Source organism: Copadichromis virginalis, linkage group LG11 (genome assembly GCF_057382275.1).
Source record: "Copadichromis virginalis isolate Kocher_CV1m ecotype Utaka linkage group LG11, C_Virginalis_male_GT1.1, whole genome shotgun sequence".
Classification (NCBI taxonomy): domain Eukaryota; kingdom Metazoa; phylum Chordata; class Actinopteri; order Cichliformes; family Cichlidae; genus Copadichromis; species Copadichromis virginalis.
Window position 1 is genome coordinate 25,173,239 of NC_140628.1, and position 23,832 is coordinate 25,197,070.

The following is a 23,832-nucleotide window of genomic DNA, read 5'->3' on the forward strand; positions in this document are numbered from 1 at the left end:
ACATGCACCGGCGTTACGTATTTAAAATACAGAATATGAGTAACTGTATTCTGTTACAGTTACCGTTTAAAAAGGTGGTATTCAGAATACAGTTACTTTGTTGAAATAAATGGATTACACGGCGGTTTATTCCTGTTTCATATGTTAGGCTGTGCCCTCTCTATTTTTGGTAATTTCACGCCGTTGGAAACCCAAGTAAAACACGCACTAAGAGGCTCTAATGTCTGTGTCTCAATCTCGCGGCCCATGTCACCTCTACTTGCGGCCCGCATAATGACGTGACGAAATATTTGTAAAAATTATTATTCAAAAAATGATTTAATATGAAGGCAATAGGCAGAGTCTTACAGGCATAGCCCTAAAGAATGTAGCTTCATGGGCAGTGTAGCCCAGTTGTAAGTGAGCTATTAAGACTCGACTGTATACACTTTGTTCGTGTTTTTCTCCGAAACAGTAAATTTCGTTGGAGCAGCCTTTCAACGCCTCTCTCTGTCTCTCACTAGCAAAGTTGACCCAGACAGCAGAGCAAAGCTAGTTTTCGGCTACGAGCCCAACACCAACCCAACGTATTAGTCAGAGGTCCCTTTACTACAGTTCGGAGCCAGGGACCTGTTTTCTATACGAGATCACTGCAAAAATTGCAGCCTTACCTAATGTCCACCCTACTGTTACTCATTTTATATTAAGAATTAAAAATCTAGTTGGTATTGGTATCCGGTTGTTCAGTCTGACGTCACTAGCCGTGTCTGGACCTAAACTCCGCTGCAGGTCCATATATCAAACGATCACTATGGCATTACTGAGAGTTGAAAAACTGTCTAAAGTCTTTCATCTTTAATAAAATGATCAGCGTTCTGCTCTACCAGGTGTAACAATTGAATTTAACATCCAGGCATCCATGAAAACGGAATTTATGACATTTAACGGAGTTAGAAGTTAGCAGGGAGTTAGCTCGCTAATTTTCTATCTAAATACAATATAGCATGTCCTGACTGCTGGGTTTTGGAAACAAATTAAAACGTACAGCTCTGTTATCATTTCCAACATAAATGAAGACAGAAAACTAAACAGCAGTGACGTTTGTAGGGTTACTGAAGTTGGGCTAGCTGGTATTTAATGATGTGCTACGTGACCGCTAGCGACACAGCTATGTTAGCATAATATAAACAAGCTAACTTTTTTTCCACTCGATAAAAGTTAACGTGAGTATTCTCGGTGGTCAGGAACAAATGTAATCGCATGGCAGGATGCTGTAAAAGGACCAAACTTCAGCCAGGAGAACAACTGAGATAATCCATCCATAATATGAGGTTAGTCATTCATATACTGCTGCATGGGCTGGGCTGTAGTTACATCCTAAGATTTTAAAAACTGAGCTTAAATAAATGATTAGCGGTAATAAAAGCCGAGGGAGGTCAACAGTGATCACTGACTGTTTTAGGAGCTTTTTGAGATTAAATAAAAGAAAATACATAACATTAAACATGTTAACAACACAAAAGCCATATTAAACGCAGACTACTTTAGGCCCGGAAGTAGGATTCGTCACGTCATCACTTAACAATCGGATGGCAAGTATTCTTCAGTAATCACACAGCAATAGTACATTCATGTAGTTGTAAAAAAGTAAACCAAAATATTCAGAATACGTTACTGTCATTGAGTAACGTAAAGGAATACATTACAAAATACATTTGAGGGCATGTCTTCTGTAATCTGTAGTGGAATACATTTTAAAAGTTCCCAACACTGCGTATGAATTATTCAAGCCTGTAAAAGGCACCTAACTCAAGGATGTGTTGTGTCTACACATAAGAGACAACACCTAATTTGTTCCCATTTCTTTCGTTAAATCAATGAACACTGAAAAGATAGCAGAGTTAAACAGGCAGAAAAATAGTAATTTTGTATCAGCAAGGTGATTTCCAGAGAGAAAAAACTGAAAAAACTGAGGAAAATGTAAAAGGAAACTGAAAAGTAGAGTACAAAAGATGTGGCAGGCCTAAGACTATCTACAGTAGATGAACAGTGTCTGAACGTCATGTCTGCAAGAAAGGAAAATAATAAAGAAGTGGACTGAAAATGTGTGACAACAAGTCTTATGGAGCGATGAATCCAAATGAGAAATTTCTGGTTTCCTTATCGTCTGTATATAGGAGGTACAACTGTGAGTATCTACAGACATCTGTAAAACAGTGGTGTTGGAGATCTTGTCAAAATTGATGGGATGATGAACGCAGAAAAGTACCATCAGATTTTGATCCACCATGCAATACCATTTATAAAGCTTCTGATTGGCAGCGTCTTCATTTTTCAGTAGGACAGTGATCCTAAAGACACGGCCAATGCTTTACGAGCATAGCTGGATAGAAAAACACACAGTGGAACTATCAGTCATGGATTGGTCTCCCTAGAGCACACCCCCCCCCCCCCCCCCCACACACACACACACACACACCCTTAAAATTATTGAAGCAGTGCGAAATCAATTTGACAGAGAACCAAACAAAAGGCAGCCAAGTTTCGAAGAACAGTTTTTAATTTTGTTTAAGAATCCTGGAGAACTATTCCTGAAGACTGCTTAAAGAAATTACAAGAAAGATGCCTAAGACAGTTCAGGCTGTGATGAAGAATAAAGGTAATAATTTGAAGTACTTGCTTTCAAGCTTGTTGGGCTCCATTTTTAAAAAGCATAATGTCTCCTTTCATTGCTTTGCAGATGACCTAAAGATATATTTGCCTATAAAACCAACAGCCATGTTTCTATTCAGACACTAGTAAACAGTCGCAGAGATGTACAATCCTGGTTGGAGATAAACTTCTTTAATCTGAACAAAAGAAAAACAGAAATTGTATTTGGGTAACCCGACCTCTTAGATGGATATGACAGCGCCATCGGTCTTTTAGCTTTTTTGCAAAGAAACTTGGTGTGAGTTGACAGTGCTTTAAAATTTGATGTTAAGACAAGTTTCTTTCAACTAAGGCTTCTCAGTAAGGTGAAGGTCTGCCTCCTGCCACATGACTTTGAGAGATCACACTATAATTTACTTTTTGTCTAAACTATTGTAACACTTTATATGTTGGCTCTGATATGTCCTTACTTTGTCGCCTGCAAGCTGTTCAAAATACAACAGCTGGCCTTTCGACTGGAAAGACATGGTGTGATCACATCACACGTATACTGGGCTCCTTACACTGGCTTCCAGTCCATTCCAGTTTTATTACTTGTTTTTAAGAGTCTTAATGGTTTGGAGCCACCTTACTTAACAGAACTTTTGAAATCCTACCAGAGTACCAGAGTACCAAGGTTAAACTAGCTGCTCCCAGTCTCTCAGTCATTTTAAAACTCTTTTAAAAACGTATTTGTTGCTTTCAGGTCTAGTTGAGCATAATACCCTGGCTTTGATTATCCAATCAGTCTTATTTACTTGTTTTATTCGGTTTTTTAGTTTATTTTTATTTTTAATTTAGTAACTGTTTTCTATGGTGTACGTTTTGTATATTTTGCACTTTGGTCAACGAAGGTTGTTTAAAACATGCTATATAAATAAAGTTTCTTTGACTTGACTTATAAACTCTGTTTTTGCCTTATATACTGCTTATGTTTCAATAGATAATCGGACCTATTTCACGTTTTCCTCGCAAAATATAAAGAAATGAGAAGTGGCTCAAGAATTTTGCGCAGTACTGTAGTTTGGGTTAATCTGCTGAAGAATAACTAAACCCAACCCAACCCCCAATTTTCCCATCTTCTCCTCCACACACCACCACCCTAGCGCACCCAACCTCAGGTATTCAAACACATACAGTATGATGACACACACATTGATGAAGGGTGTGCGGGAATTGAAGGAGTGTTCTGCGTCCCTGCTGAGGTGCAGCAGATTGATCCTGTACTGATCTGCCACCGGCTCCCTGGGGATTTGTAACGCATGTCTGCAGCGCAGGGCTTAACACTCGCTCGCTCTCTTTCTGTCTTTGTCGCTATCATTCTGCCTCTGTCTAGCGTTGTGTCTTGCTAAGCAGTGCAGTGGCTCCATGCTCCTACACCTCTCCAATCTCCATCTTTCTCACTATTCTGCCAGTAACAGGTTTCCTTCATCTTGTGTTTTGATCTTCTTTTGATTCTGTTTCCTCCGACTGACTCCGTCATTTCATTTATATTCTGCTTTCTCTAGTTTATCCCTTCCTTAAAATATTTCTAACCAGTGTGTTCCTGCACTATTTGATTGAATTCCTACATTGTTTCTTCTAATCTTTTATTGTCTGTTGCACATGCCATATGCATTTTTGTATAATTATACATATTGATATGTATACATTATTATATAATTTCTTATCTTCTTTTTGTCTTTATATCTATATCCATGCGTATCTCACACACTTCACTCAGACAGCATATGTGGAAAGAGTGCTCTGTTTCTTTTTTATCATGTATGCTCCGCCACAGGGTTCTACAACTCATCAGCTTGATCTCTGAAGTTGAAAAAACATCCAAGCATCCTTTCATCTTGCTCTTTTTTTCCCCAGCTACACAGCCAATTTCTCGCTTCTTCCACACGAGCCACACCGAGCTACATCCGGGGACAAATGGGCTAACTGACCCACAGCTAAAACCAATGTTTGTTTATGTGTGTGACAGAGAGTAAGAGAGAGACAACATGTGCACAAATGTGTGTTTGTATGTTTGCACTTCCTTTATTTTGGCCATCCCAAGCAGTGTTTGTTGCAATCTGTGGCTATTTGATTAGTTTTAATGGTAATGAGAACAGAGGGTGTTTACACAATAATGCACATGCAATTTTTTATGCAAATTTTCTCATTTATTCGCATCTCTGCGGATAGTCCGTCTCAAACCATTAGAGTAAACCACAGCAACGTGTATTTTCTGTTGTTCTGCATTGTGCTCATGCTGACACAGATTACCCAAGATGATGTTTTTTGTTTGTTTTTTTTTCTCAATGAAGTGCTTGTTCTAAGAATAGTCCAAAAAAACGGCCATCACAATGGCAGATTGCTGGAGGTGATGTGTTAAAAGCCTCTTTTTAGTTCAGCCTACTATCCCGAAGTTATAGATATTATATTTACATAAAGATAAAACAGAGGAGAGCAGGGTAGTACATTTGAGTAGCCTTAAGAGAATATGAGGCTTTAAAAAAAACACTGAATGAATCATCTTGTTTAAAAAAAGTAATTTTCTATGAATGAACTGAACAATTAATAGAATAATCATTTCAGCTCTAATCTGAGCGCCGGCGCTGTTCACCCTATTTAAATTGTATTTTCTTGATTCGTCTCTAAAGTCAGTGTTTCAGTGCTGACAGTCCTTAAGAGGGAGCATTCACATCAACAGCAATGCAAGTTTGCTGTCTTGTGCAGCTAGTATGTGTGCAACAACATTAACACCGCATCTAGGACACAATAATTATTCGTATTACATCCTTATTTGCCACTGCTTGTGTGTGTGTGTGTGTGTGTGTGTGCGTAGTGCCGCCTGCCCAAAGGGAATTCATCCTAGAAAACTGGGATGAAGATTAAGATATCCTCAGACTTTACCTTGTTCTCCACATGCCTCATTATCCAATCGCCCCTCTTACCCTCAAACCCCTGCCCTCCTGCTTTCATCCTTCCCCTTGAGCGCATTTTGTTCACAACCTTCTTTTCCTCCTTGTAGCAGTAAGGAAGGTTTTGCAGCCCAAAAGCTGAGGCTTTGAGTTCTTGTTAGTTTTTTTTTCTTTTGCACATACCCAGTGGAGACAAGGTCTGCCAATGGTGAATGTTTTATATATCAAAATTAAAAAATGGTCAAGGTAGAAAGAAGTTTAAAGTTCACAAAGTCCTTATTTTAAAGTAATGGTATAATACATAACTACAGGTATATGAAAGAAGTTCATCATACAGATGTCTGTACCGCTCAGTATTCCCAACAAAACAGCTACAAGAAAAGTGAACTTACATTTACGCGAATGCTCATGTTCCTCTGTTGCTGTTGGATGTGTAAATAAAAAACTATTAGTTAACACAATCAGACATCAGGGTCAAGCTCACTGCCTGAGTGTTTCTAAAAGTTTCTAAAACATTTGTAAATCATATGCATTTATACAATCATTCAAGTTAAGCAAGAGCCATTACATATGGTTTCCCTCTGCATATGGTAATGCACAGTTACACATCAGTGGAAAGCATTATGCTGAAGCAGCATGCTAGAATGTGCTAAAACAAAATAGGAAAGCAGTTTGTTGCGCTACAGGCATACAAAGGAAAAACAGTGGTTGGTTGGAGATTAAAAAATCTAGTTACCTTTAAAAATGGCTTCTGCAAAGATGTGGACCAGGTCGGCCACCACTCACGTCTTCAGAAGTGATTTTAGTGCATCAGGACAGATTAAATGGCAATGAGATTATTAACTATTTTATAAACTATGATTATAAATTAGATGGCAATTTTTTTGCAAAGCAGTGGTTGCAGTCAGTTTTGTAAATATTTAGAGACAGGTTGGATCCCATCAGGCAGCCTCTGCACACACCTTGCAATTGAGAATAATCACCCAGAAGTTAAGGGTCTTGCACGTTCAGTCTCCGGGCAACTGCTGCAAATACTTGCAAACAGTCACTGAATGTCAAAAGATTCTGTGCAATCATCAGGCAACCACATTTTTCTCAGTCATAAGGAGGTCCTGTCCCATTTTTACTCTAGTGGGCCCGAGACATTAGTGTTGTATTTAAATCGATGGATAGATTCTTTGTATCTGAGAAATGAAGCCAGTGTGCAAAAGCCAACCTTGCATTCTTTTTAGCTTCCTAGCTGAGGACTTGTAGGTGGTCTGGATACTCCTTTGAGCATCATTTTTTGTATATGCAGTTGTAGTAGTCTGAGAGTCAGTAGGACGTACTCAGCATTTGAAATTGGTCCAGTGAGAACAGGAACAGTGCTCTGGTGGTGTCGCCTCAGTGTAACCGTGGTGACCAAGGAGCTGTCAGACAAGACTCAAACTTCTGGTTTAAGGCTGTGCAGTTGTGCCATCCACCACCCCCTTCTAACGTGGGCATAGACTGTAGGTTTTCTTTCTTCCTCACATGTAAAAAGGAAACTACAGGGAAAATGACACTAAGTGGAAATATGACTAGAAGCATTCCCTGACCACACATCAGCTTGTGATAAGATGGAAGAGAGCATGTGTTAGCAGATGGCAACTCCTGTGATTTCTAAAAAGTCTAATTGTATAGAAGTCTACGGCTCACTTGATTTAATAGGTCAGTAAACACGTTCCTATTACAGTTATGGTTTCAGATGCTAGTTTAAAGTCTTTTTTAATACACCATGAGGTTCATTTTCTAAGTTATGGCCGTATTTAGAGGAAAATAAAAAAGAAGGATTTGCTTTAGGGCAAGGCATACTTTATGAGTGTGCAGTCTTCTCAGCTCCTTGGTCATATCCACCCCACACTTGCTTATTTGGTTTCAAAACACCAAGATGGTGAACGCCTGAAATTCAATATTTCAAAATGGGATCCCACAGCTTGAGTCCATCTTTAATCAAGCTATGACAGAGACAGACTTCCTGGAACTACACCGGTTCAGCAGAGTTGTAATGAAAATCATAACTTGTAAACGACTGCACAAAGTGATGTAATATTAAAGACATTAATACCTGACACCTCTTACACGCTTAGATGTTTGATTTGCTCAAATGCCTCTGTTTAGGCGTGCGGTTTTCCACTTTGCAGCATTTCACATTGCACTGAGAGTCAGGTCAGGAGTAAAACAAATATGGAGAGCAGGCTTATTTGTTTCAGGACTGAGAGTTTTGTAGGCCATGTTGACAGACCCTAATCGCCTGCCAAATGTCTCATCTGACTGGCGTGGAGGTTTGTTGCTCTCTTTGAAAAACACAGCGGACCACACTTCATTAAAAAAGCAAATAGAAGCCAATACTGGCAAACAGAGCCAATTTGATTCTGAAGAGACAAATTTAACAGGCAGATATGATTACCTCAGACACCACTTCTCCCCTGATTCCACAAACAACAGTTAGGCAAGTCAATTTACCTTAATTTCATTGGAGAAAGCCAGCCAGCCAGCAAGGTTGAAGTCGGTGCTTGATACGACTGAGCACTCGTTAGATGATAATGGATGCATGTAATTGGTAAAGTGCTGATTGCTCCCCCCTCAAAAAGATTCTATCGGAGGAGAATTTTCTGTTTCATTAAGCCATGGTCAGAAATAATGAGATGGCCATCTGTAGACTGTGAGAGAAAAAGAGTGAGTAGGGACTAGTGGTTGGTCATAACTGAGACAGGTTTTTTGTGGTGTCTTCAGCCTTCTGTTTTTTTCCATTGTCAGATATATTTTTCCTTTTGGCTTCAGTTCTTTCTGTGTCTATAGCATTTCCCTTTGCTGTTAATCATGCAGGCCGAATCAGTGTGTTTTGCACACTTCCACGTGTATATGTCTTTTTGGTTTACAGCCTTAATGCATCATTGGCTGGCTGCACACCAGCTCACTTTTATGGCCCGGGATCAAACACGCACACATGCTTCAATGGGCATGCAAAAGCACACTGATACAGACACTTTTAGAGCCATAAGTGCTTACTCATCATGCCGCATGGAGAGAACGCATTGGGAGCCATTTATGTTTTGTTTTCCAATGCATTTATTACTGAAGAGTGCATGGTCTGCTGCTTATATTTTTGTGCCCCTGTGTCTTTCTCTCACTGCGCAAGGACATCTTTCTCATTTAGTTGTGACAACAGAACAAGAACATGACTCATCCAAGATAAGACCAATGAAGACTGGGAGTCTTATGGGCCAGAAAATGAAGACAGCAAAGGCAGTTCTATAGAGAAAAAGCAAAGGAAAGCCCCCTCCCTATCATTTCCAATCAGCTGCTGGTTCTGCATGACTAATGCTGAAATGACATATATCATTGTCAGATAGGGCATGTTCACACAGCTGTTATTTTTTTTCACCAAAAATGACTGACTCTAACACACACGCACACCTTATGCACGCTAGCTCACTATTATCTTGCTGGCTGACACCATTTTGCTCTCTAACAATCTTGCTAATTATAATTGTTAATTAATTCTCTGCCAGTGTCCTCATCAGGAGACTAATAACCTACATTTCCATTAATTAGACCTTCAACCCTTCGCTCCCTCTCTCAGTCTCTCTGTCCCACTCCAATCCACCCCTCCATCCTCTGCCTCTGATCCTGCCTGCTGCTCTCTTCTCCCAGGATCATCCGTGGACCACACATGGCCTGCACACATACATGCACACATAAACTGTGATTAATTGTGTCTGTGTGCGCTTGCATTAGTAGCATTGTGATGACAAACGTTTGTTCTTGCTGTCGCTTCATGAGCTTTCAACCTGTGAAAGGGATTGTGATTTTAAAGTTAAACTAATGAATTATGAAAATGTGTTTATTTACTTCTGAGTGACAGTCAGGTGTAAAGATCATTGCAATCTCTCATGAATGACTTCTAAATATAGCCTGGCTCTTGTTGACATCTCAGCACATCCAAAGATCATAATGAGCATTGCACTGCTAACCATGGCACGTAGTCTCCAAAAACAGCGGCATCATTCTTACACTATGATTGCTGCATGAATGCTATTTACAAAGACTTGCTGAGAGCTCAGTAGTGCAGATTGGTAGCTTTTGTTACTGTCTAAGCCACAGGTGTCGAACTCCAGGCCTCAAGGGCCGGTGTCCTGGAGGTTTTAGATGTGTCCTTGATCCAACACAGCTGATTTAAATGGCTAAATTACCTCTTCAACATGTCTTGATGTTCTCCAGAGGCCTGGTAATGAACTAATCATGTGATTCAGGTGTGTTAACCCAGGGTGAGATCTAAAACCTGCAGGACACCGGCCCTCGAGGCCTGGAGTTCGACACCCCTGGTCTAAGCACAGTAAGAAGGTCCTGGGTTTAAATCCAGTCTGGGTCTTAGTCTTGATCCCTGACTTTGTGTGGGTTCTCTCTGGTTACTCTGCCCTTCTCCCACTGTCTGAGCATGGCTGGTGGTTACCCACTGTTTTGTCTTTTTGGAAAGCTAACCAGCTCTTTGTTCCAGCTCCATATTTGCTAAACGGACATGAGATGTCATTGTTCTCATCTGGCAAGAAAGTGAAAAGGCACATTTGCAAATATCTTATATTCTAGTCTTACTTTTATAAGTAGAGGCCATTTATCTGAATTTGACGTGCTGGAGCACACCCTGGCCCTTCTGGGCTGTGGTATAGACAAATCACCCCTTCTGGTCATTTGTCTATAAATTTGTTCCCCTTCTTTTTGAGGTTATAAAGCTCTCTCAAAGGTATCAGGGGATCTACCAGGCCCATAGCAGCCACCGCCAATCCATAATGATCTCTGGCCTAGGTTGTTTATTCATTATCAAGAAATTTGTATATGAAGCTCTTGGAGGGGCAGGAGCGTGTGTGGTGCAGTGATCAGCCTAGCAAGAAGGTCCTGTGTTCAAATCTTGATTGAATGTGAGTGTGAATGGTTGTCTGTCTCTATGTGTTAGCGCGTCTACCGTTTGGCACAGGGCAAACACTCCTTTTTCCTTATGACATCTGGGATAGGCTCCAGCCCAACTGCAACCCTAAATTGGATAAGCAGAAGAAAATGGATGGATGCTTCTACTACAAATCTGGAAGCATTTAGTTCTTTGGACTCTTACCGGGTCTCAATAAATATGTGTCCCTATAGAAAAGGTAAGAAGCTACTGCTCGGCTGTGTATGCAGCAATAGGTTGCATCTGCTGTTGTAGTTTGGACTGTAAGGCTTTGTGTTTTTATGGGCCATGTGTGTCTCACTATCTGCCTGTCCTTTGAATGCCCACAAACTGTAGAGGCGGCAGACAAAAAGTCCCACTCTCATGGAGACTACTCTTCCCATCAGGCTTAGCTGACCTGGTTTCAGTGCAGAGCGGAGCAGTGTTACTATATCGCCACTCTACTCCTGATCTCAGAACGCTGATGTGAAAAGCCCGAAACTGAGCCGTAGCAGCATGGACTAACAGGGTTGTTTGTTTTGCAGGCCTGTTGATCCTTCAGTCAGCTGGATCGGCAGCAAACTTGAGTTTGTTTCCACTTTTAGCTACGCTCAGCCATTTCTCAGAAGCTCTGCGTTTTTCTTTCAGACTGAATCCTCTCTCTCCATCTGGCACAAGAGGAAGTGAGAGACAGTTGGCACTTGCTTGTCCATACTGTATTTGTGGTGCTAAAATGGCATGTTCTACCTCATCCGTCCTCCTTCCTCTACCTCCCTCACCCTCTCCTGAGAGAAGTAACCCAGATTTCAAAATGAATCGCCGCCTATTCCCCTCAATCTTTCTCCTCTCTCTCTCTCTCTCTCTCTCTCTCTCTCTCCGTATTTCTGTTTTTACTTCCACTCTCTCCTTTTCTCTTTCTCTCGTCCTCCTCCTAGTAAAAACCGAATCAATCTTGGAAAGAGAATACCACCTCTCTATCTCGTCCTCCTCCTCACCCTGCCTCTGGGTTAACGGATATATATCACTTCACTTCTCTATATTTGGTTCCTAGAAAGCTTGAGTCTCTCAAAACGCTTGTTGCTTACCCATTTTTCATTTTTACATTTTTCTTTTCATTTTTTTCTTTTTTTGGGGCTGTTTTTCCCCTGCTAGCCACTGCTTTTTCTTCCCCCTGTTCTCTTTTTCCTGAGGTGACCAGCTACAGGTGTGACACCTTAGCCTTTCATTTGAAGTGAGCCAGACAGAGAGGAGGAGGAGAACACGAGGAGAAAGACATCTTCAGCTCAAAACTTTCCTCCAAAATTGTCCCAAATTCAGGTATTAAGTCTTTATTATCTTTTCCGTGTGAGTCTGTACAACATTTATTTCTTCTTGTCATTATTCTACTCATTACTGAGCCCTGTGCCATTTTTCTTACCGTCCACTTTCACGCCTTTGATTGATTTGCTCCTGCTTCTTTGCTGAGACACAAACATTTCATCACATTTCTTTTATGGTATGGGTTTTCGCTGTGGGCTTATTTATTTATTCATTAAATCTCTGTTGGTGTTTCATTTATCATTTAGTAGCGTGCAACTCTTGCACCACAATCTCTCCAGCTAATATTGCCGTTTTGCACTTTTTCCAGCGCATCTCATTCCCTATAGACATGTACATATTATTCTGGTCCAAACTTTTCTTCAGAAATGGGACTAATTGCTAAAAAAGGCAGGCAGGAAGATGAGGAGAAACCAGACTCTAATATTGGAGCAGCTGGTGGGGGTGTTGTTGACATGGCAACAGAAGTACAGTTGACATAACGACCAGGGGGTAGGAAGGGAAGGGGGGTAGTCATAGCTGCGAGGGACATGGATATGCATGGGTAGCATGGGCAGGCAGTATGTGGGACGCAGCGAGTTGCACTAATCGTTTAGCGTCTCTTAAGAGACTCCTGTCTCAGCATGTGAATTAACCTCCCTGTCTCCTTCATTATATCTCTTCTTTCTCTTTCAATCTCTACCTGCCACTTTCCCTGTGCTCCCTCTTTCGCGCTGCACTTCCGGCCCATTCATCCCTTCTCGATCTTTCTCCTCATCGCGTCACTCTTTCACCGCTCCCTACCCTACATCCCATGTGCCATTAATACAACTTCTGACCCATTACACTTTTCATCCATCGTCCTCCTCCCGCTCCTCCTCCTTGTCCTTGCTTCCTCCTCTCCGCCCTCTCCTCTGTTCTATTCAAGGTCTTCTGCTCAAAGCAAAGCCTTCGTTACTAACACTCATCATCCAATCCCCCTTACCTTTTCATCTTTTTACCGCATCCTCCAGGCATCATGTCTACCCCAGTCTCCCCGTCCCCCTCGCTCTCCCCACTGACACTGGCCTCCCCTACATCTGCAACCTCCCCCAGTGCCTCCCCTCTGCCCTCGCCTCTCTCCCCTCCACCCAGGGTGCCCGTGTTTCAGAGGAAGGGAGCGCTCAAACACAAAAGGATTGTCGAAGTGAAAGACCACCAGTTTACAGCACGCTTCTTCAAACAGCCCACCTTCTGCAGTCATTGCACCGACTTCATATGGTAACACACGTACACACAGACTCACACACAGCTACACAGAAACCACCCCAACTGTTCAAACACCACCTCCTCAGGCATCCCACCACTCCACGTAGTGCTGACTTTCACTGCTTTTTTTTCTTTTCTCTTTCTTTCACCCTTTCCAGCTGCCTGCTGGAGAGACTGCCCACACTGACCTGCTCTGATCACATAACCTCACCTCCACACTGCCGCCCACATAATCCAGGCGTTACTTTAGGAACTCACACACGCCGATGCATTGATTTATATACTGAAAAAACACACACAAACAAGAACTTAATTAGAATATGAACTTTAGCCTGACTGCATTAAAACAGACAGGCACCAACCCTGAAGTAATTTAATTTTTTAGTAATAATTAACTTTCTTTTTTTAAAGGGGTACTCTTTAGTTTCATAAATCTGAAGGACTCATAAGGGATGGACTGAAGAATCTGAGATATCCACAATAATAATGCAGGAGTAGAAAACATTCAGTCTGAAATTCAGACTGAGACTTCAAAAGGGTTAATGTTTCAGACTTCTGCAGTCTCCTCCTGAGAGGCAAAACACATCATAGGATTGTTTTCACAGAGTTAGTAGTATGCTTTTTAATGAGTAAACTAAACCAAGCAGTAAAATACAGTAAAAAGCAGTAAAATACAGTAAAAAGCAGTAAAAATTCTAAAATGCAGTCGGTTTGGCACTGATAGAGTTTTACCATGTTTACTATCTGCTGTAATTGCTCCAGATGGTGCTGGACTGCATTTGGAGATTTGAGATTAATGTTACAGAAACTCTGACATTAATCTCAGAAACACCTAAATCCCAAACTGGGATTTGGTGTAAGTATTTAAGGTTTTAAGTATCTAGAAGTACATATAAGTATTTACAGGTGACTTTAATAACTTAAAATATTAGATTACCTTTAAAAAAAAAACCTGAGAGTAAAATAACATACCAGTGCTTATCATCATTTATAACATTTATGCGCGTATACATGAATTTAGAATCAGATTTGACTTCTTTATGATCAGACGACACCCTGTGAGCGCGACCACTGAAGGCGCAGTAGTCTGTGTTTATCGTTGTGAGTGTAAGGGGCTGTGTGTTTGAACATATGGTGGGAGTGTATGTTGGATGCAGGGCGCTGTACGTGCCAGCAGCCTCTGGGTATCTTTCAGGACATTTCTCCAACTGGCTGCTGTCTTGGCAGTGGTAGCAGCTCTTAGATGAGGTTGAAAACTCTCTTATTTTGCACAAGATGTCAGAGCAGACGCTTTCAATCACGGTGTTAGAGGCCCCGGGGAGATTGTTAGATTAATTAAAGACTAAGGCAAGATTGTTCTAATTTGTAAATGTAAATATCTTGTTTATTAAGTCAAGGTCTTAAAGAGGAGTGGGTTGTACCTGTTTTGGCTCCTTTGGGTAATAACTAAGCTAAACTGTCTGAAAACATTAAAAAAGTGAAATTGCTTCGTGTCACAGTCCAGTCTTAGCATACTAACAAGGATCATAGTTTTTAAAATATTTGTTATGATACTTAAACCTTTTAACATCTACCAAGCTGCTGGTCACCTGCTTACTGTTAGGGTCAGATGGTATTATCCATATACTAAACAAGTGGATTATTTAAGGAAACATTGCATATATAGTGTCATTTTGGTCCTGTGTTTATTTTTTGTTTTGTTTTTTATTCTTTTACAAGCTTTTCCACTTGTGTGTGCCAAGTGGGACAAAAAAAACCCTATCTATAAATAGACTGGATCCTAACCTAATCCTTATCCTAACCAGAGCACCTGGTGGATGTTAGGAGGCTGAAGAAGGCTGAATTGTGATTTGGCATAGATGGAGATCAGATTTGCTGGTCATAACATCACCATCAAGTGTCTCAATAAGCCATAATAGTGAGCCACATCAGAATGGTCTGAAATTAAAGCATCCGTATTGTCAAGGTAGAGACAAGTCTCCAGTGTGTCACAGAGCTAACAACAGGACACACAATTTCATGCTCACATTAGCATCTGGAGCCAAATTAGAATCACCGGTTAACCTAACATGCATGTCTTTGGGCTGTGGGAGGAAGCCAGCAAACTTGGAAAGAATCCACACAGGCACATGCATCCTCACAGAAAGGCCCCAGCCAGTCATCGGGTTCAATCTCGGGCACTTCTTGCTGTGAGATAACAGTGCTAACCACTGCACCGCTGTGCCACCAACTGCAGCATCCATCCATCTAGTTATCCAATAAGGGATTGCAGTTGGGCTGGAGCCTATCCAAGCTGTCATAGGGCGGGAGTTGGGGGGGGGGGGGGGGGTACACCCTGGACAGCTCGCCAATCTATTGCCAGGCTCACACAGAGAGGCAGACAACCATTCACGCTCACAGTCACACCTATGGCCAATTTAGAATTACCAGTTAACACCTAACAAGCATGTCTTTGGACTGTGCCAGAGTACCCGAAGGGAACCCATGCGAGCACGGGGAGAACATGCAAACTCCACCCATAAAGGCCCCAGCCGGCTGATGGATTCGAATCCAGGACCTGCTCGCTGTGAGGGGACGGTGCTAATTACCATCAGAGAGAGTGTCATAGATTCTCTATCTGCAGCAGCAAAATTCATTTGTTTATTATGTGTTTGTTCTATTGTCACATGTCAAAGTGTGTTTTTTGATAAAGAGCTTTCTCAAAAAAAAGCTCCAAGAGGGGTTAGTCTGATGTTTTTATAGAAGCATTTTATTCAATTGCATGTGTTTGGTAGATTTTTTTCACATCATTAATTCAAAATGCAGTTATCCCCTACATTAAATTCTCTGTGATATCTGGCCAGAAAGCAGCTCTGTGAATCCTCACCATATCTGGTTCTCTAATGCTCTCTGCTGGTCAAAAAGCAGAACTGGTCGGATGCATTTGGTGCTGCAGACACGGACTTCTGTTGAGTGCCTATCAAGGATCAGATTACCCTCAGCAACCCTTTCTTTAATTATTACTCAGCCAGATGGTGAACTGATTGTAGATCAGTGATTATGGTCAGTTTCCTATGAACCCCTGAGCCTTTCCGGTATGACTGTAGAGGAGCTGTCGAGGTCTCTCGTTTGCCTGCCTTTCTAAGTCTTCTAATCAAAACTTGATCCACAACAGGCAAGCTGCTGAGTGGACTGTTTAGTCAATCAATGACTTAATTATTCAATTAAAGCTTTAAGGAGACCATGGAAGCTAGCCAACATTGCAGAAGCATTGTATTGGTGTGTGTGCGTGTAAGTGTTTGACCTGGTCAGCGGTGAGGCTTTGAAAGGAAAAGCACTCAAACTTCACACATAATGACTTAGTATAACAAGTTGTTGGTGTTTTTTTGTCTTTTTATGAGACAATTTGTTCTCCACTAGAGTCTGCATTCCTGTCTTTATACAGTGCAGAGTAACGCAACAGCAATATCTCATTCTCCAAAGCTAAATATTTCACCTTAAGGAGGACTGCAGAAAATTGTTTTTGTATCTTAATCCATGTGTCTTTTTCACACAGGGGCATTGGGAAACAGGGATTCCAATGTCAAGGTAGAGATAAACCTAGCATTATTGCCTTTCCTTGCAGCGTTAATCTTCTCTGATGTATTTTTTGTCCTGCAAAGCAGATTCATTCTGAGATGTTTGCTTTCTCTAGTTTGCAGTTTTGTGGTCCACAAAAGATGTCACGAGTTTGTGACCTTCACGTGCCCCGGCTCTGTGACCGCCCCCAGACCAGATGTGAGCTGACATATCTTTTCCCTTCTTATTTTCGGTTTTTGTGAAGATTTGCATCGTCATCATCATTTTTCAACATCCTTTGATGACAGTAGCATGTGTGCGTGAGTCAGCCATCAGTCCATGCATCTTTCTCATCATGCAGCCTGTTTCCATCCATGACGTCTGCACTCATGTCGTGCAGTCCTAGAAGGCATCTGAAATGCTGGGAGTGGGAGATAGGGTGTGGGGGAGACACAGGTGGAGGGCAGGATGGACTGATAAGAGTGAGAATTAGAGGGGGGAGAAAGAGAGCGAGAGCCACAGACTGCTCAGTCTTCTTCTGTGTGGCATTTTGAGGATTTCAGGGAGATTTGTCTTTCACTCACATTTTTTTTCTACCAGCTAAATAAACTGCCTGAGAATTGAGGTCAATGAGAAAATGTGTGTGTGTGTGTGTGTGCATGTGTGAGAGATCGAAAATGGATGAGACAGTGAAAGAACACACAGAGGGAAAGAGAAGAAACAGGGTGACAGTTTTTAAATAGCGACTCAGTGCGACAAGGGAGGGAAAACAGTTTGGGAGAAGGTGGTGTATGAAGCGTGGCGGTGGGGTGGTCTGATGAGCTGAAGAGAGATAAAAATGATTCATCCCTCTGTGCACAGTATATACACGCTCACACACACGCAGACACTGTGTGTCCTCTCCGAGTGGAGAGATCTAATTGGCTTGTCCACGAATGCCCCACTCATCTTCTCTCCGCTAATCACGCTCTGCACGTGTGTGTGTGTGTGTGTGTGTGTGTCTGTGTGTGTGTTCCACAATCATCGTATGTATGTGTGTGTGAGAGAGAACGAGTTCTCAGCGCAGATTGTTTTTCTGTTTTATTTCAGGACCTGAAGAGTCGACACACATTTAAGATCCACACGTACTCCAGCCCTACATTTTGTGACCACTGTGGCTCGTTGCTGTATGGCCTCATACACCAGGGCATGAAATGTACCAGTGAGTTTCACTCCACTCTATGAGATACATAAATCTACGTGCTTCGAGCCTTTATTAGCTATTATGCTCAGATGAATATCACTCCACATATGCACATTGCTGAAACTCACATCTGGAGAAGACTTCCAGCTATTATTATCATTAATCTTTTTTTCTTTTCTTTTTTTTTTGGCTAAGATAAAGGAATAGTTAGTCACTAAAAAAAGAAAAGAAAAAGCGCTTGTTCACTTTCTTGCTGAGAATTAGATGAAGAGTTTGGAAACTAGTGGAGAGTCCAGGAGGCTTCTATACCCCGTGAAGAATGTCTGGCACATACCAACCAATAATTTCAGAACTTGCTCACATAAATGTTCTTGTTTTTTGAAAGCTAGTGAAGCCCACAACCACTATTCCTCATCTCATCTTTTTAATTATTATGCTTAATAAAGCTAGTGGATTTAGACTGATTACAACTAATTACTCCACATGTATCCAGCGCATGTCTGTGTTCACACTTTGTCTTTTGTGCGTCTTTGTGTGGTGAGGCTGTGACATGAACGTCCATCGGCGATGCGAGACCAGCGTCCCCAGTCTGTGTGGCCAGGATCACACAGAGAAGAGAGGGAGAATCCATCTGACCATCAGAGGAGAAAAGGAGGACGTCTTTGTCACAGGTGGGAGGACCCGCTGGATTCAACCAATTTAAACAAAAAGCAGGCTTCTGCAGGAAATGTAAGGTTTCTCTTCTTTCCTTTTATTGTTTCACTGCTGTTTCAGTGCGGGAGGCTCGTAACTTGATGCCCATGGACCCAAATGGCTTGTCAGACCCGTATGTTAAACTGAAATTGATTCCAGACCCAAAGAGCCACAGCAAACAGAAGACTAAGACCATCCGCTCAACACTCAATCCCGTCTGGAATGAGAGCTTCACCTTGTGAGTCCTTGCAAACTTTAGGGTGGAAAATTTACAGGGTTCTGCCACAAACGTTGCTATATGTAAAATCGGATTACTCAGCGGCGTTAACCTTTACTTTCTTATAGGTACATCTTTGATATCCAGGGGAAATAAGACATTTCAGCAAAGGTCACACTGAAAAGGGATGATTTCGTTCTATGCTTTGTGTTTCATCATGTATCAAATTGTCACAAGTGTGTGTTTGACTCCTCAGCTCCGTGCGTGGTCACCAGTGGGACAGGCGTCTGTCTGTGGAGATATGGGACTGGGACCGGACGTCTAGGAACGATTTCATGGGAGCGCTGTCGTTTGGCGTGAGTGAGATCTTCAGGCGTCCAATCAGTGGTTGGTTCAAACTGCTGGCCCAAGATGAGGGAGAGTACTACAACATTCCTGTGCCAGACCCGGACCTGCAGGTAGGCAGCAGGCTGCTTTATATGGACATAAAGCCATCAGATGGGCTCAAGGTGAACAAAAAGCAAGTGACGGGATATTTATACCTGTATTCACCAGGAAGTGGAGCAACCCTTTATTTTGTGCCATGCCTTTGACCATTCATCCTTAGACCTTGGCATAGCTTTTATCAGCTTATAATTACCTACATCTAACAAACAGCAGCTGCCACAGCTCATACTGGGTCAGCGTCTGTCCTGCTGAACTATCCCGTTTCCTACAGTTCTATCTAAGGAAGAAAAAAAAAACTTGGAAGATTAATGCCGGTGTTATTGCTAAATAATTAGATAATAAATTATACTGAGTGCCCTTTCTTCTCTGTTGCACTCTGCATCCACCAGGGTGCAGAATTGTGCTGCCTGACTGCAGTCCAAAACTGGGGGGTAGGAGGGAGTTTGAGGTTTGTCTTGGGTTCCTGTTTTATGGATCTGTGTGGGTGTGTGTCGTTTATCTCTCGAACATCCCATTTTATTTCTCCAGGAGCCTCAGCCAGATGCTACTACACCTTCTTTGCCTCAAGCGATGCCTTCCCCGCTGTCTGAACCATTTCCCGTGGCCCTGTCCCCGACCCTCATTCCCTCCTGTCCCCCTGTCCACACTCCGGGCCCTGGCAAAGTTAAAATGGGCATCCACGATTTCAACTTCCTCATGGTTCTTGGAAAAGGCAGCTTTGGCAAGGTAAACGAAATGCCATCTTTTCTTTTGTACACACAATCATCACCTCTTATCCAGCAACTGTGAATGATATCAAAGAGACCATTCATGCTGGAAACAACAAAGATTATTCCTGGATTTAAATCCTTTCTTCTATCGATGGACTTGACCTTCAAGTGGCATTTCATGCAGCAGCTCCCAGGCACAGGAAACCAGAATTTCTTTGAAAAAAATAATAAATTACCCTTTCTTACGAACATACTCACTGTCTTTACTTCTGCTGCCAAATGATTCATTTAACCCTTTGCTGCTTTTGTGTTGTCAGCAGTCGTGAGCTTCCCACATGCTACACAGGCAGTCATCCTGGAGGTGTTCATTTCAAGGGAGCCTTTGCTCTCCATTTTCTCTTTAATTCCCCAGTAGATGAGACATAATGAAGAGAGAGGAGTTTTGAGTCCTTCTTCCTCTTCTGAAATCCCCCTGTGCTGTTTCATAACTATCAGAGGAGAGTCTACAGAGGACAGGAGAAATAGACTCGACTTACGTAAGATGTGAGGAGAGAGGAAAAAAAAAAAAAAAAGGACCCAAGAAAGGAGAGACAGACCCCGGGGCTGCTGAGTGAGGGAAAGTGAGAAGGAGACAGACAGAGATAGAGGGAAGAGAGAAGGATTACTGTGCTGCAGAAAGTGACAAAATGACCAAAAAGGAAATGGGATAACAAGAGCGGCAAATAGAAAAAGTACATGCTACTAAGATTTGTAATATTCTGCAGGGTGATGAGTCCTATTTTTATGTGAGTTGGTTTAAAACCACGACACAGAGCAGGAGACACGATCACAGATGGTAGGATTTCTCCTGCTGACTGGCAGTTCATCAATAGCCCTGCACACACACACACAGAGGGAGTGATCTTAGCGTAGTCGCACTGTTTTATATATATATTTTTAAAAACGGTGTAATTTTCAGTGCTATTCACCTCCACTTGAAAGTAAAATGAGATCCTTAATTTCCACTCGCCTCTATTACAGCTCAGCACTGAGGGCTGATCATTTCTAACAGTGTTGTTGTCAGCATTTTCCATATTTATTGACCATATTTATCTCAGTGAAACCTGGATCACGTGGCACTCATTGTGGAAAATTATAGCATCATTAGCACTCAGAGCTATCCACGAGCAGCCAGTTTAATAGGAGTGAGAAAATGTGTTTTTAATGTCTGATTAAAACACGAGAGCAAGCTTTTAGGGCTTTCCCTGTCCACTCGAGACATTAATGTCTCGAAACCCTCAGGCCTGTTTCAACTTTAATTAAACTTTACATTGAGTTATTTCATCATACATGTACATTACCAAACTTGCTGTTATCCATTCTGAAGTTATAACTTTTTCTTTTCCTCTTGCACTATATATGCCTTTTATTCATTTTACACGGGCGCTGGTTTATTTAAACAGTGGAACTAGTTTTCTCCTGCGACCAGTGCACCTCATCACTGCTAACACAATAACCTAAAAAACACTCAGACCTGACTGCAGTACAGCACGTCACATGCATGGCTGTCTTTGGAGCGAGAAGAGTTGCATTGGGGATTTTTTTTAAGTCTGAGAGGACTTTATGCCAAAGTTATAGTCATTTTTTTAAAGCTGCTCCTGGTTTGCTGCTGTTGTGTTATCCGTTCAGAAATGTTCAAAGGTGACTTTGGAATTTTGGGGAAATTGTGTTTTCTCGACTCTCTAACATTTCAACCCGAAAGCCAGTCCTGTGTTTTCTGTAAACATTTTGTTTATTTATGGGTTTTGAAGACATACGGTAGCTGCTTTGCAGACTTTTGGGATTCACGCTTGTCTCCTTGTTTCTTCAGAAACTTTCTCTTCTCTTCCCGCTCCTGCACAGGTGCTGCTGGCAGAGGAGCGAGGCAGCGAGCGTCTGTTTGCCATAAAAGTGCTGAAGAAAGACGTTCTCTTCCAGGACGAGGACACGGAGAGCGCTCTAGTAGAGAGGAGGGTTCTGGCGCTCCTTTCTCGTCCTCACTTCCTCACGTCCCTCTACTGCGCCTTCCAGACTGAGGTGTGTGGGTATCTGGGTTCCCAAATGATCTATCTAAATTTCATTAAATTGGCCATAAAGCTGCCTGACACTTTGGCTGCATCGTCCTCCCAGGAGTTGTTTCGGTCCAGGTTGGGCGAATTCCGATTAATAAATGAAATAATTAGCTTGCTTTCTTTAACAAGGTCCTCGGTCCTGAAGGAGGTATTTTAACAGATTGCTTTTTAATTTGGACAAGAGGTGCTTATGCATGAGGAGCTTGCGCATGTGTGTGTGTGTGTTTTTGCTTCTGCAGGACCGACTGTATTACGTGATGGAATATGTCAACGGAGGAGACCTGATGTTTCACATTCAGATAGTTGGGAAGTTCAAAGAGCCTCACGCAGCGTATGTAGTCAAAAAGCTCCTTTAATCACCGTCCTTATCTACACAAAGTCTCATTTCCTGCCTTTTTGTTCTGTGCTCTCTTACATACACACTCGTCCCTTAGCTTTGTTCATTATACCTGGTGACTCATAAAAAGTCATCAACTCAAGTGCCAGCCCTTTTCTCTTCCCCGACTTTCTCCTCCCACTAATCTTATCGTATCATCTACATTCTCCCTCCCCCTGGCTGTTCTTCTAATCAATAATCTTTGATCAATCATCTAAAACAAATTTTTGCCCTGTTGCTCATTTCCATCTCTCTTTCTTCATTTTCCTGCCTTTCATCTCTTTGGTTGCTTCTCCCTTTCATCACCCTCTCCAGCGCCATTCCCTCTCTCCTAACCTCTTGTCATCATCCTCTTTTGAATTAGCTGATTCTCTGTCCCTCCTTCTCCTCCTCCTCTCTCCCTCCAGGTTTTATGCGGCAGAGATAGCGGTCGGCCTCTTCTTCCTCCACAGCAAAGGCATCATCTACAGGTAAAGAAGTGGGCTGCTTCATAACGTGGCCTGGTTTGCCCGTGTTCACTTCAGTCTGCGTTCGGCACAGACACGACACAGATTTATCATGTCTCTTGTAGCTAATGACTGTTATAAAGATGGTATCTATCAAAGTGATTCATACCTGTGTGGCGTTTCTCCCCTCTCAGGGATCTAAAGCTGGATAATGTGCTGCTCGACAGCGAGGGCCACATAAAGATAGCAGACTTTGGGATGTGCAGGGAGGGCATGTTCGAGGGCGACACCACACGTACCTTCTGCGGCACTCCTGACTACATCGCCCCTGAGGTACCGTGACCGCTGCCCTCACGCTATTGTCCACAGTCACTCCTGATATTTCCCTCATTTGTTCCTTATTTTCCCTCATTTTCCCTCATTTCACCCCTCTTAGTTTGCTTGACCTGTTCTGCATTGCCGCGAGACGCCGAGTTGCTTCGCTGCAGCTCCCCCTCGTCTCTTCTGTCCTCTCTGACCTTGTCAGCAGTTTGTGAATAATTAACTTCACATGATTCAGTAAGCAGTGGTGTGTGATTGTACTATGAGAGTGTTGCATAGAAGTCACTACTGTCCTTCAGAGACATTGTTTTACGAGCATAGCGCCGCTTTCTCACAGCCGCTGACAGGTTTAACTTGCATGTAAAGTCTTTATTTAAAAATAGTTAAACAAACCACTACAATGGGTAGCTTGCCCTTGCTCATACAGTTATAAATTTTGCCAACTTTACTTTTTAGTACATTTCCAGAAAATGTAGTGAGGTTTATTTCATGTTATTATGGGATTTCAGCAGTCTGTAAAATTAAGTAGGTTTTTATTTAAAGTTATGGTTAATGAGTTGAAGGAAGCAAACAAAGAAGTGTTTGTGTTGAGCTGCGGTGGAGCACTTAAAAAATGATTCTTTGCCCTCATAAACATGAAAGATGAAAGGTTGTTAAGTAATGAATAATTAAGGAAAATATCCTTGGTATAAAATGAGTGTATACCAATAAAATACATTTCTTTTGACCAGATTCCATTGAAGTTAATGTTCCACATTGTAC

The 23,832-nt window shown here is 42.0% G+C and overlaps 1 protein-coding gene across 3 annotated transcripts in view; it reads left to right on the forward strand.

The window, feature by feature from the left end:
* Window positions 1–23,832, forward strand: part of prkcg (protein kinase C, gamma) — a 37,020-nt gene that overhangs the window by 7,501 nt on the left and 5,687 nt on the right. The window contains exons 2-14 of one of the 3 annotated variants that reach the window (XM_085471532.1): window positions 11,711–11,823; window positions 12,731–13,062; window positions 16,586–16,617; window positions 16,724–16,806; window positions 17,677–17,788; window positions 18,313–18,441; window positions 18,545–18,701; window positions 18,937–19,138; window positions 19,656–19,853; window positions 21,719–21,892; window positions 22,167–22,258; window positions 22,711–22,773; window positions 22,944–23,082. In XM_085471532.1, the coding sequence (XP_085327658.1) occupies window positions 12,821–13,062; window positions 16,586–16,617; window positions 16,724–16,806; window positions 17,677–17,788; window positions 18,313–18,441; window positions 18,545–18,701; window positions 18,937–19,138; window positions 19,656–19,853; window positions 21,719–21,892; window positions 22,167–22,258; window positions 22,711–22,773; window positions 22,944–23,082 (1,623 nt within the window). In that variant the 5' untranslated portion in view covers window positions 11,711–11,823; window positions 12,731–12,820. Of the gene's footprint in view, window positions 1–9,705; window positions 11,824–12,730; window positions 13,063–16,585; window positions 16,618–16,723; window positions 16,807–17,676; window positions 17,789–18,312; window positions 18,442–18,544; window positions 18,702–18,936; window positions 19,139–19,655; window positions 19,854–21,718; window positions 21,893–22,166; window positions 22,259–22,710; window positions 22,774–22,943; window positions 23,083–23,832 lie in introns of those variants that run through there. The other 2 variants (XM_085471531.1, XM_085471533.1) reach the window with 2 other exon arrangements.